At 46.6% G+C, this 13,201-nt stretch overlaps 1 protein-coding gene across 2 annotated transcripts in view; it reads right to left on the bottom strand.

Moving 5' to 3' along the window:
* MAML3 (mastermind like transcriptional coactivator 3) overlaps positions 1 to 8,654 on the bottom strand; it is a 418,624-nt gene extending 409,970 nt beyond the window's left edge. The window contains exon 1 of one of the 2 annotated variants that reach the window (XM_040473561.1): positions 7,100 to 8,654. In XM_040473561.1, the coding sequence (XP_040329495.1) occupies positions 7,100 to 7,570 (471 nt within the window). In that variant the 5' untranslated portion in view covers positions 7,571 to 8,654. The remainder of the gene's footprint in view (positions 1 to 7,099) is intronic. The other variant, XM_040473571.1, reaches the window with a different exon arrangement.
* Between the last annotated feature and the right edge of the window lie 4,547 nt (positions 8,655 to 13,201).

Genomic DNA, 13,201 nt, shown 5'->3' with positions numbered 1-13,201 from the left:
GGAGGTGTCGAAAGATATCGTGAGAGGAGAGATCTACAGTAATGTGTCCTAATAACGTCTTCACGTGCACAAGTAAACACTTACATAGTTGAAGGCTGGAGGGTCCGCCACACGAAATGACACAAGCAGATTCTACGCAACAGGATGGAGATTTAAGGAACTAGAAAGGAAATTCTGGAAGTTGTTAGTCAGAAAATTAAATGTTTCACTTAAGTTTTCCACAGTGGTTAAGTCATCGCTGAGGAGGACGAATGTTAGTTATTCGTATTTTAAAAGAGTCTACTTTAGCTTAAAGGTCACTCCAACCAATGGGAGGTGCACTATAATTAAAAAGAAGTGTCTAAATTATTCCTAAGGAATCACTTTCTTTCTGTCAGAGGAAGTATTGCAAGCCTTTTGAGATTTTTATGAAATTCCCCCAAGAATAGTGCGCACAGTTTGCCTTGAAACTCCTGAGCCACAGTAGTAATTTCCTTTCTCTATGCACGTGTGTATGTGGCCCTGAGGGAATGCTGTGCTTTCTTCCCCAAATGGAGTTGCTTACCCACAACTCAAAAGCTCCTCAATAACAGAACAGCCAGGTAGACTTAAGGGAGGAAAGAAAGGTGTGCTCCTTCCCTGATCCATTAAATGAAATTCTATGATCTTTAAGTATTTATTATACAGCAGGCTTTCAACTCCATCTTCTGAGTAACTTTATCCAACCTTACTTCTTTAGTTCTTTAACTTTTCTTATGTTTAAACACAAGAGTTTTTGGGGGTTTTTTCTTTTTTTGAAGTTAGGAGAATTAATCAGTTCTCAGCGATAGCTGGTTTTCCAGGAGCTACATTTCCAACTCACACACATGAATAATGAATTTTTGGAATGGGTCTGTCTGAAAAGCATGCGGTATTTTTAATGAAAATTTAATTTGGGGGGTCCTAGAACTTTGGAGCAGTTATCTGTAAATCAGCCACGTTTAAAAAAAAACCCAAAAACCAAAAAAAACAAAACAGAAATCAATGTCAAATTAGTTTGAAACAGCAGAAAAGTAAAGCATATTATTTTACTTAAAACGTCATGAGAAGGGCATATAACTTGGCCTGAAGCTGTTGAGAAGTCACTGGTAACAAGCCTGATGCTGATTAAAATACAAGCAAACCAGTTATCCCCTTAAACCTAGCTAGAATACTGAAAAGCCTACAAAGAATATACCCAGTCTTGGATGCAAGAGGTTGATTTAGCATTGTAACTTCTGTGAAGTAGTATGGACTGTGCAGCAATACTGTTGAACAAACGAATTGAAATTCTTCAATTCAGCCTCTTCTCCATTATTTGTGCTAATGAAGAGTTAAGTGGCATACAAAATCAAATCTATAATTAATCCAAAATAATTGGCCTCCTCCCCAATAGTTTCATTAGTTATGAGTAGGAAACACTGAAATTAAATTTCTCTTATTGCTTCTTCCCACTCTTTTTTTTTTTTTTCCAACGTTTATTTATTTTTGGGACAGAGAGAGACAGAGCATGAACGGGCGAGGGGCAGAGAGAGAGGGAGACACAGAATCAGAAACAGGCTCCAGGCTCTGAGCCATCAGCCCAGAGCCCGACGCGGGGCTCGAACTAGTGACCTGGCTGAAGTCTGACGCTTAACCAACTGCGCCACCCAGGCGCCCCTCCCACTCTTTGATAAAGGTGCAAAAGGTCAGTGAAAAGACCAAAAGGTTGGCTGCCAGAGGAGAAGGAAAAACAAAGTAAGCAGTTATAGGGTCTGAAAACTAGATAAACAGCCTCTGAGTAATAGAGTGAAGAAAATGCAAAGCTATTTGGGAGAGTTAAAAGGTAGATATTATAAAAATCGTAGGACTGAGTGAGTTTTAAATATGTTCCTCTTTATAAGATTTTGACGTCTGACTGATTTCACAGCTATCTATCATGAGTGATGTGGAAAAGATGACAGAATTTAGCCATCCTAAGATCAAGAACACAGTATAAGACTGTTAATTAACAAACATAGAGCACTAATCACAAATAAAATTCCATAAATGGCATTACATAACATGTAAGTACTTCAAATGTGTCTAAGAATTCCTATGTGATGTATAAAGTGGTTTATTATACTGGATTCCTTGTATGGAAGTAGCACTGAGAAGAGAAACAGGGAGAGAGACCCCCCCCCCCACTCCAACACCACACACACACCATTCTTATCCCAACCAATGGAAGAGCTCGGTCAGGAAACCTCTTTAGACACAGTTGGCTATTGGTTTCATGGAGATATTTAGAAAATAACTCTACATAACTCTATTTTAATGTTTGAAATTCTCCTCTTTCTTCTTACAGAAATGTCAGTAAACCAGGTTTCCTCCTATCAGGTAGCACAAACCTACAAAGATTCTAAAATTTGCTCTTACAATTCTAGCAAGTCAGGATAGAAAGTATCAAACACACTACCTCTTTGAAAACCCAGTTTTCCCTGGGAAAGAACTCAGCCCCAAGAGCGGTTGGTAGATTATGATTAATGATTAACTAAATGTGCTTCTACTTTTCTGATCTCTGGCTATCCGGTGCTAAATAAAGTGCGCCACAACCAAAGAACATAAATAACATAATTAAATATGTATCGGAGCTTTAAAAAAAAAAAATGCTTCTTAAGAACTAAAAGACGCTTGTGAAACACAGAGAAATGAAATTCCAGGAACTTTTTCACAAACTTAAGGCACACCCTGTGTGGGCTATGGAAGGCTTTTCAAGAAGCCAACTGTCAATCCTATCACCCAGGATAGCAGTTGAACAGGAGAAGCCAATGAAAAGGTTCCTAGGAAAAATCTAGAAATGGTTTGGCATTACAAGCCTGCCAAATGATTTACCTTCAATTTACCTGCCAGTAATTTACCTTCAACAGGATATTCAACAGGATAAGAAATGGGAAACCAGGTTCATTTATAAGGAAGTTTAGCACTGGACTAGTATGTTGACATTTCCTGGATCTGTTCCCGAAATGGATAAGAACATTTTGGATATGTTGCAGTTTTCTCCAATACTCAGTAATTAGTAAGTTTATTATCAACTGAATTTTATGTGATAAACTCTTCAGAGTGAGAACCACACAGAGCTATGCAGTCTGGAAACTGTGTATAAATTACGCACACTCTGAAAGTTATAATGGTGCTAACAGAGTGAAAAGGTCACGAAAACACTGGACTTATCCAGGTCAAGTAAGGCTACCACCATTTTGAAATTCTGAAGACTGCGCTGTCAGGCTTTTCGGTTGTGCCTGAATGATTACACCTTTGTCAAGTCAGTCTCTCTTTGACTTGAAAATGAATTTGTCAACGGGAATTTACTTTAAAATTTTAACCTGACCTTCAATTCCAAATACAAAGAATGAAAAATGTCTCTTGTTACCACAAGTAATTAAAACTATTTTAGGAAAAGATCACTTTTCAACTGAGACTCTCCTGAATATACAAAAAAGTGCAAGTGTGTTGGGGGGGGGGGGGGCGGTTAAGGGTCATTTGACTACTTGTCCAGGAACTACCTTTCACCAGAGGTACTGCAGCTTCAAACCCAAGCCTTTTTGAACTCCCTGCTCTCTTAACGGGGCTATTAGGGACCCACACGAAACCCAGGCTCCTTCCAGCAGCCTGGAACCATGGAAGATTTCTATTTCACCTCGCCCACCCTTTTTGTTTGCTTGTTTTTTTAATTCACGTCTATGCTTGTAAATATGTAAGGAAACAAATCAAAAGAAGGAAAGAACTGATTAGACTGACTTCTCAACCCAAACCAGGCAGAAAGAGAACTAATCGATATTTAGTACTTTGGACATATTGGCCCTAAGAAGGGAAACAATAGCAATAAAACAGAAAAGAATCCTATTCGTCTTTATTTTTATCATCACCATTATTATTATTTGGCTCTGGTGATTATTGCTCTTCTTTAGGGTTTTTCAGATAGCCCAATCTGAGGACTAAATATAATTGTTCTGTGGCCCAAGCAGAGCCCAACTATAATCCAGTAGCCAATCAAGAAAATGAAGATCAAGATTTTCTTTGCGACCTCTGCTTTCAAGATTTTATCTCATACACAGGCTAAGTTAAGGTAGCCTTTCATTTCAAGGGCTAATATGAATTTTTAAATTAATTATTTTTAAAGAAAAAAATAGCTTAGAGAAGAGGATAACATTATCTTCTTTCCTTCTTTGTGGTACACAGGATTTACAAGCAACTCTTTGCTTAAGATTTAAGGCTGTTTATTTTCATTACTCTCATCACACATACCTCCCACTGATATATGTGAAATACAGCTGAAGCTAGAATACATCCCTGTTCCATACACAGCCTTGGCGTTTACATCAATCTAATCAATGGGCTAAATTATTGTCAAAAAATTGACAGAAAAGTGCTATTTTTCAGGCAATTTTTCAAGTCTGTTGTTAACTTGCTAAACTGGGATTCACTATGCTACTTATAGTTCAGGTCTGCTCCATTCAAGTAAGATTGTCTTTGCATTTTCAAAAGTAAGCTCTGGCTTGGGCTTTCTACCTCCTTCCAGGTAACGTCAGAATCCAGGACTTGCTTCCACCTACGTATGTGTTATAAGCCAGGCGCGCGCACCCAGAGTCCTCCCTCTACCCGTCCGCAGGCCCAGACGGCACCCTCCGAAGAACCTAACCCAAACACGAAAACTTTCTGGCCGCTTACTCCACTGTGCTCGCCAGTGATCAAAGGCGACCGGGCACCAGGAAGGGCACTGGCTTTTGTTCCAGCGTTGCCCAGAAGGCGAGGTAACGCCACAGCAGTCCTCCCCCGAAAGGTCGGGAGAAATTCCCTGGAACTGAGATTTTGGAGCCTCACGAAAAAGCAGCCGATTTTTACGCAATCCTTGCGTGTGGGGTGTACAAACACGTGAAAAGAGGGCGTGGAGCAGGCAGGGATGAAATTCTCAGTGCCTTTCAAATTCTACTTCAGTCTTAGGTTCACAAAGTGAGTCTCCCCATAGGTGGAAGTGCGCGAGGGTGGCGGGGAGAGGGAGACCACGCGGACTGGAAGAGAAATAGGTACGAAAAGGGCACGCGAGATACAGTCTAGATGCAGGTCCAGCCCCGCCTCCGGGCACAATCAGAAAAGCTACAGTGTGTCAGTGGCTTTCGGCTTCCTGTTTGTAAAGCCAGAACCTCCCTCCCTGACTTCGGTGACAGACGTTCTTCCTCAAAACAGAGTCCGCCTCTTCTTCGCGCTCGGGCTGGATCGGGGGCAGGAGGAGTGTGGGGCGAACGCAGCGCGGGCAGCCGCGGCGGAGGGGGCAGGGCCGCGGGGCGCAGCGCCCCTCCCAACCGGGCGGCCTCCAGGGCAGAGCTGGGCCGCCAGGCGGACAAAGCGCCTCCCGCTCCCTCCCCCACGACCGCGCACCGAGAGGGAGGGGGAAGGCGGGATGTGGGAGGTGGAAGAGGAGGGGGTGGAGGGAAGGTGCAGCCGGCGGGACTGGGCTGGATCGCGCCGAGGAGGGTGGAGAGGAGGAGGGGCTGGGCGGCCTCGGAGAACTGGGAGGAGGGAAGGATTCTTGAAGCCCAAGATAAACAAATTGTTCCTCTTCACGTGCGGGGTGGGGGGAGGTGGAGAGGGTGGGGAGCGAGCGCTGAGGCCTCTCCTCTTCCCCTCCCCCCAGCCGGCTCTTTGTCAAGGAGCGCCGGCCGGAGTGCCGGGCGAAAGCCGGAGGAGGCACCGACACCACCGGGGGCGCCCAGGGCTCCCAGACCCGGGATGTGCGAGGTGTATAAACCGCACACGGAGGGGGACGCCCACACCGGGCCCTGCGCTGCGGATTGAGGTGCAGTCGGCCAGGGAAACCCGCGACAGCGCGCGGCCGCGCCGCGCTCCTGGATTCCCACAGCCCGGCGCACCCCGCACACGCGCGCAGCCCGGAGCCAGGCGGCGCGGTGGGGGAGGGGGCTGCAGACACCTTTCCCAAGCTTCCGGCCTCCCCCCCACCCCCCAACACACACCCAGAAAGGAAAGCAAAAGAGCAGGAGAGAGAAGATAAGAGAAAGGATTCTACCCTCAGGGTTAGGGGGTGGGAACTGCCCCTTCCTCCCAGGGAAGTTAAGCCATTGGCTGCTCCTCTACCTCGAACCCACCCACCCAGCCATTTAAGCTTCTTTCACCTCCCTGCTACCTTCCACTTCTCCCGGCTTATTACACTATCCTGGAAAGTTGGCGGGGAGCGATGTGGAGGTTGAAGCTAGCAAGCTCCGTGCGAGCAAGTTTAAGAGGAGGACGAGAAACAATCCCCAGTGGAGCTGGCGTGGCCCAGACCCTGGGCGCAGGCCGAGGGCGTAGCTCTCCCCTGATCCCCACGCCCGGCCGCTCCCCCCCACCCCCCGGACCCTCGCGGCCGTTCCACCTGCCGGGCCAGCCTCGGGGCTGGAGCTGCGAGAGAGCGCACCCGCTCCCCGCATCCGCGCGCGCTCCCGTCAACGCGCGCGCGCAGCCACCCTCGCTCGCTTCTCATCCACTTCAAAGTTCATTCACAAAACTCTCAGACTTTCTCAGCCCAAAGGGGGTTAGCTAGGGAGAAGAGGCGAGAGACTCTCCCTTCCCCTTCCTCCCCCCAGGGGTTGAGGGCCTGGTGCCCGCCCAGAATCGGCAACTGCATCAATTTCTCTCTGCACCCGGCGGTTGTGCTGAGAGGGGTGGGTGAAGGGGGGGGGGCTGGTCTGGAGAAGCGAAGCGGCACGGCGAGGGGTGGGGTGGGGAGTCGTGAAGAGGAGGAGCGAGGTTTCAACTCTCTGGGTTCACTCTCTTTAAAATCGGTATCTAAGAAAGGGAGAGGGGGGGAAACTTTTCCAGTGCCTCACTCCGACGCTTCAGGCTCCCTCCGCCCCTCGCAGTCGTGACTGGCTTCTCCCCTCTCGCCCCCTCTTCCCCAAATCTGACAACCCTGACAGATTAACAGGTAGCGACGACGACAGCTTTTTCCTCAGAAAAGTTGATGTTAACCCTTCGGTTTCAGCCCACCTCGCCACCGTGCAAATCAAACACCCGTCCCCCCATGTAAGAAGCTCCACGCCCCCCCCCCCACGCGCGCGCCCCACGCCTGCTGCCAGTGCGCCCTCACCATGATCAGCGTGTGGTTCCTCTGCTCCGCCGAGGCAGCCTCCGCATCTTGCTGGGGTTTGCTCTGGTGCTGTTGCTTGCCCGTGCCGGCGCCGGATTTCTTGGCTCTCTGCTCCAGGGTCCGCTGATAGAGGCTCACAGTGTCCCGGCGCTCCAGCTCCAGCTGCTCCACCTGAGCCTGCTGATACCTGTTCTCGCAGTTGACGTGGTGCCGCCGGCAGCCCTCGATGCGCTGGCGGAGCCGCTCCACCACGGTGCTGTGCTTAGGGACGGCCGCTGAGCCGCCGCCGGGGCCCCCGGAGCCGCCGCCGCCGCAGCCGGCAGCGGGGTGATTGCTACTCGGAGCAGCGGGAGTACTATTGGGAGTATTATTCACACCGATCCCGGCCCCGCCGAGGCTGCTGTTCAGGCTACTGTTGATGCAAATACTACTGCCATTCGCGGCAGCAGCGGGGGCTGCGAAATCCCCCATCCTGCTCCCCGGGCACACTATTTTGGAAGAACTTTTTTTTATCCACCCCCCTATCAGCCTCCTCCTTGGGTCCAAGAATTAAAATAGTTTAAGTGGAACGCGGGGGAGACGCAAGCACATGGATGGAAACAGCGATCTCGACGGGGCGAAAAAAAGGGGGAGAGATTTTGGGGTAGGGTTTTTTTTGTTTCCTTTTTTTAAACTGTAAAGCTCGAGGGGGAAAAAAGAAGGGGGGGTGTTATCAGAATACCATCAGACACCTATCAACAAAAAGAATCACAACAAACTGAGCCAGCAGCAAATCGGGTTGCAACTCAAGGGGAGATCCGCTCCTCTCCTGCCTTCTTTTTATAATCCATTATTTTCTAATAAATTCCAGGAGATTTCCGGTGGTTGGCAAGCATTTTCTCCCTACGTACCGAAAAATACACCCCATGTACACACACAAGCATATGCCTCCAGTGCGGACACGCGCGACACACACTCACTCCACACCGCATCGGAAAACGGCAAGCTTGCTTATTGCAATTTCCTTCCACAAAAAAGTTTTGGTGTTTATGCCGCCCCGTGTTCTCAAAGTACTTTGGCTGCTCAGTTGCATTTCACAGGAACCTAGATATCGAATCCTCGGGCTGGGGGAAGTAAACACATGGACAGTCCGAGGCGACTGCAAAAGTAGATCGGTGAAGTCCTTTGCAAAACGCCGCGCGGAGAGCAGCCCCTAACGCTCGGCTGGGCTGCCGCTGCCGCCGCTGCTCCTGCCACCATCACAATGATCAACTGCTCGCCGCCGCCGCCGCCGCCGCCGCCGCCGCCTCCTCCTCCTCCTCTCGCTCCTCCACCTCCTCCTCCTCCTCCATGCCAGCGGAGTGATATCAGGACGCGCGAGCTCAGTAAACACGGCAGCGGCGGCGGCTGGAGGCCGTGAGACAAGCCGGGGGACACGGCGCAAAACCCGGCCCGGACTCACCCGGCAGGAGCGGGCGCCGCACGCACCGGCACCCGGCTCCCGCCTCCCTCGCCTCGCCCTCCCCGCCTCTCCACGCCCCCAACCTCACTACTACCCTGACTGGAAGCTGAGCTGCCGGAAAGAGAGGAAGAAAAGATTCTGGGGGATCTCGGGAATGAATCAACTTTTGACCTGTGTGTGTGTGTGTGTGTGTGTGTGTGTGTGTACACGCGCGCGCACGTGTGTGTGCGCGCGCGCGAAGATGGCCGCGTGGACGCGCCTGGCTGGATTTCCTTATTCCAAGCGAGATATCATGCAAGCCCAAGTTGTTGTTATACATTTATGCATTATATTGCAGAACTGTGCATGACCAGGCAGAAACATTGAAGCTTCACAGCAGTTGTCTGTCATTCCTACCCATGTGGAAAGAAAAAGGCAAATGAGTGACTCGTTTTTAAAACCCAGGTAATAAGTCCTTGCTTGTAACAACCCTGCTTATGGACACTTGTTCAAACTCTAAGCCAATCTTAACACACAAATGCCGAATACTGAACAAAAAGAAATAGGCACAAAAAAACCTTGGAATTTTATTTAATTCTCTGTACATGATTGTTGTTATTAAGGCAATTATTGTTTTAGTTACCCTTGGAAAAAAATTAAAATAAAGCAAGCAGGGACTTGGAGGTGAGACTAACAGTACATTTTAACAGACTGTTTTGAACACTAGGTGCTAATGACAGCAGTAATTAAGGGTCCTTCGTAAATCAAGTGGAAAGATTGCGGATTTCATGGACTAGAACTATAGGAAAAACACAGCATTTCACAGTTTGTCATGACCAAAACAAAAACAAGCAAAAATAACAGGCTTACCTTATTGCTAGATATATTTCTTTCTGTTTAAACGAATGTACAATAACTATAATTAAAATGGAATAACTACCACAGAAAGCAATCTAAACTTTCCTTTGTCTTTCCAGCTATTGAATATTTAAAAAAAAAACAACACTAAGGATCAAACATAATATCCTTGAATCTGAACTTAAGTAAATGCATATACATAATTTAAAAAAAATTTTAATGGAGAAACAGCATTTCTGTGATCATCTGTATTACAAAATCTTGATTGTGAGCTATTAATAATGAGGCATTTTGTATTATCTCAATAAATCTTATAGAATTAGTTTTTAGGGTAAAAATACACCCCAGTTTTCTAAAATAGCCAGGAATAAAAGAACTTTGGATCTCATGCATTAGTCATGAGATCTGATTTAAACCATCTTCATTTCTTGGCATTGCAGATTAGCATAGGATGCTATTTCTAACCTCATAATGTCAGCAATAAGAAGCTATATTTTTCTTCAATTAATCAGGCCTATATGGTAAACTATATCTTTAACATCCACTGGATTATATGGTAAAATGGGCAGCAAAATATTGATTAATGTGGTGTGAGATTACCTCTAAGTAGCGAAACCAAGGTGAGAGCGTATCTTTCATTGAAGCTCAGAGGGCTACTTAGTAAATATACAATTCTCTGTATAGAAACTGCCCCTCCTTCAAGTCTGTTAGAAAATTTAACGAATGAGTTCTATAGCAAAAAGTCAGTTCAGGTTCTAACAACATAGAGAAAATTATAAGAAAACGACATCACAAAGTGGCCTTTGTCTTTTTCACATATTAACTATATAGTGTCTCTATTAATTCAGGAAACACATGGCCTCGCTACAGAGAGGAAGCTATGACTCTGCATTCACGCTATCTGTCTTCACTATACTTCAATTCTCATTCCTTCTCCTAGCCCAAGCACCTACATTGCCCATAAAAGACTGCAGTTTGATTTACAGAGGCAGCAAGTTTGAGGGTCTTGAGTCCTGTGTCTTCGTTTTTGAAACCTGTGTTATAATTCTAGCTTTTCCTGTGACTCTGAATTTTTCACTGAGAAGTTGTCAATTTCGAAAAAAAAATGATGGCAATAGCAGCAACATGCATTCCTATCAAGCTGTTTACCTCTCCAATCACGAAGGGAAACCAAAAATACACAAGAATTTGCATCCTTCCCTTTCAGGGACCAACAGGTGGAGGAGCACACTTTGTGGCTTTACCCCAGAGTTCCCCAATGACAAATGGAGCTATTCTTGCACAACTACAGCATAGTTTGCTGTTTGAGTTTAGTGCATGAGTGGACTATACAAAAAAGAAAGATTGACTCCTCACGGTTGTATGTACACACGTGCACACACACACACACACACACACACACACACTGGCACCCATCTTTCACCTCATCAAGATGGTGAGCCACAAGCTCCAAGACCAAAATGTAGGGACAGGAAAGACTGTGAAGTTGGGTAATAGGCAATATGGGGGAAGAGTCTTTGAGGAAATTGACCTGGGCAGTACTCCACTGTGACATACTTGAGGTAGAAACCCCATCCTAATTGTGAGGCTGATTAGATGAAAGGAGCAGGAAGTGAACAAGGCTTGAGTCTTGAGCAACATAGCCAAGTCATCCTGAATTAGAGATGTTAATCTACTCCCGTGACAGAAGAAACAGAAGCTTTTATACGGGCTGCTTCTGGACTCTTGTGATACGCTCCCATAAGGTTGCCAGCTTTGTTGGTCACCATCCTAAAGAACTCCTTGGAAGTCATAGAGAAGTCCAAGTTCTGGAGAAGCTATTTTAGTCCCTTTTCCCTACCAAGCACTCTGATAGCATGACCATCTTTATCTCTCCTTTGAGCCTGCTATGAAGCAAAACTTCGAGATGGGAGCTATGGACACATCCTCAATGCTGTTGCTGTAGAATAGCAAAGAAATCTGAGATGCCATAGCAATGATGAGAAAGAAATTATGTGGCTGCCTCCCCAGACTTTGATGATATCTCTCTGGATACCAAAAAGAAGAGCATGATGAATAAGTACCTGGACCAGGTTGTCCTGAGGCTCTGGCTCTGAGCCAAAGCTGGCAGTTCTAAGGAATTGAACCAGACTCACTTTTCTTTAAGCCAACTCTGCATCATCCTCCCATGTCCATCTAATAGGGCCCAGTGTCCCGGTGTCAAAAAAAGAGGTCTTTGTATAGAAACTCCAGTATACGTGCCACTAATGCTTCCCTGTTAATGCGGATCAATAGAACAGTTTCATCATTGTGCCGTAAAAGAATACTTGGTGACCAAGGTAGAGTAGGAACTCTCTGCTGCCCATCTATGGGTGAGCAAACCTTTGTATATGCCCACACAGTGGGCCCTGATGGTCCTGAATTACTAGCAGCACTGGGGTGTGCCATCAATTGTCTAGCAAGAGCTATCGTCTCACTAGTTTCACAGATATACGGCATGGCAGTGGAGGGCACAAATGAACCTCAGTGATGGGCAACTAGCCTCAGAGCAGTGGAGGCAGTGATGGGACTAATATGAGGTGGGTATGGGAACACATAAAAGAGGCTTTGAGTGCAGGTGTGGGGATCTAAAAAGGCTTCCCCAGAACTTACTCCAAAAACTGGGTGGAAGTAAGCCAAGCAAAAGTTGGGGGTGGAGGTATGCAGTGGGGAGCTGGGAGACAGCTCGAGCAAGGCCCAGCTCCATTTCAGCAAATCCGCCAGTCGTTCTCTCCCCGGAGCATGAATGTGGGAGGATGTACTGAGAAATGAGACCAAGGCTGGGGAGGTCGGCAGGATCCAGGTTGTACGAGGCCATCCAGAAGTTTAGACCGTATTTCTGCAACACTGCTGCCATTGAAAGAATTAAAGTTGATTCACTTTTTACTCGGCAATGCAGTGGATGTATTAATATAGCGTTTTCTAGAGTATGTTCTGAAGAAACTGGTCCTGTAAGATGTTTCACCAGAAAGGCTTCTAGAGCCAAGAAAGTTTAGGAGATGATTGCTACCACATCTCTCTCAAAGATTCATGACCACATTGAAGGCCACTAGAAATCCTGCAGCAAAGCATACTTAGTTAGCTATGTTTAACCTAGTAATGCCCAAATCCTGTTATGTCCCACAGAATGAAACATATTAGAGAGAGCTCTGTGTAGGAGAGAGTAAAAATCAAAGACAGTTCTAAACCCACTTAAGTTCACGATGATTACCTGGGCAGGCAGCCTCTGACAAATACTGAACTCCCTTAACCATCTGCTCTGCCAGAATCACTAGCACCCAAGGCTCAAGGCCCTTCCCTAACCTTAACTGGGTGTGTTGAGTTCTGACCTTTGAGTAATGGGAAAGTAGCAACACAAAGGCACAAATCCCAGAAGGATGAATTTGACTAACCTTTCTCTGCATTACCACTTTGAACATGTTATATTAATATCTATCTATCTATAATGAAACCTCGTTATTGGGGGAAAGGTCGGCTTTATGTTTTTAATTTATTTTTAAAAATTTTTGGGGCGCCTGGGTGGCGCAGTCAGTTAAGCGTCCGACTTCAGCCAGGTCACGATCTCGTGGTCCGTGAGTTCGAGCCCCGCGTCAGGCTCTGGGCTGATGGCTCAGAGCCTGGAGCCTGTTTCCGATTCTGTGTCTCCCTCTCTCTCTGCCCCTCCCCCGTTCATGCTCTGTCTCTCTCTGTCTCAAAAATAAATAAACGTTGAAAAAAAAATTTTTTTTTTAATTTTTAATGTTTATTTATTTTTGAGAGAGAGACAGAGCGTGAGAGGTGGAGGGGGAGGGAGAAAAGGAGACACA

This window comes from Herpailurus yagouaroundi, unplaced genomic scaffold, assembly GCF_014898765.1.
Source record: "Herpailurus yagouaroundi ecotype Mexico unplaced genomic scaffold, PumYag 28, whole genome shotgun sequence".
NCBI lineage: Eukaryota > Metazoa > Chordata > Mammalia > Carnivora > Felidae > Herpailurus > Herpailurus yagouaroundi.
Note: the sequence above shows the minus strand (reverse complement) of the source record. Positions and strands in the feature narration are given on the sequence as shown.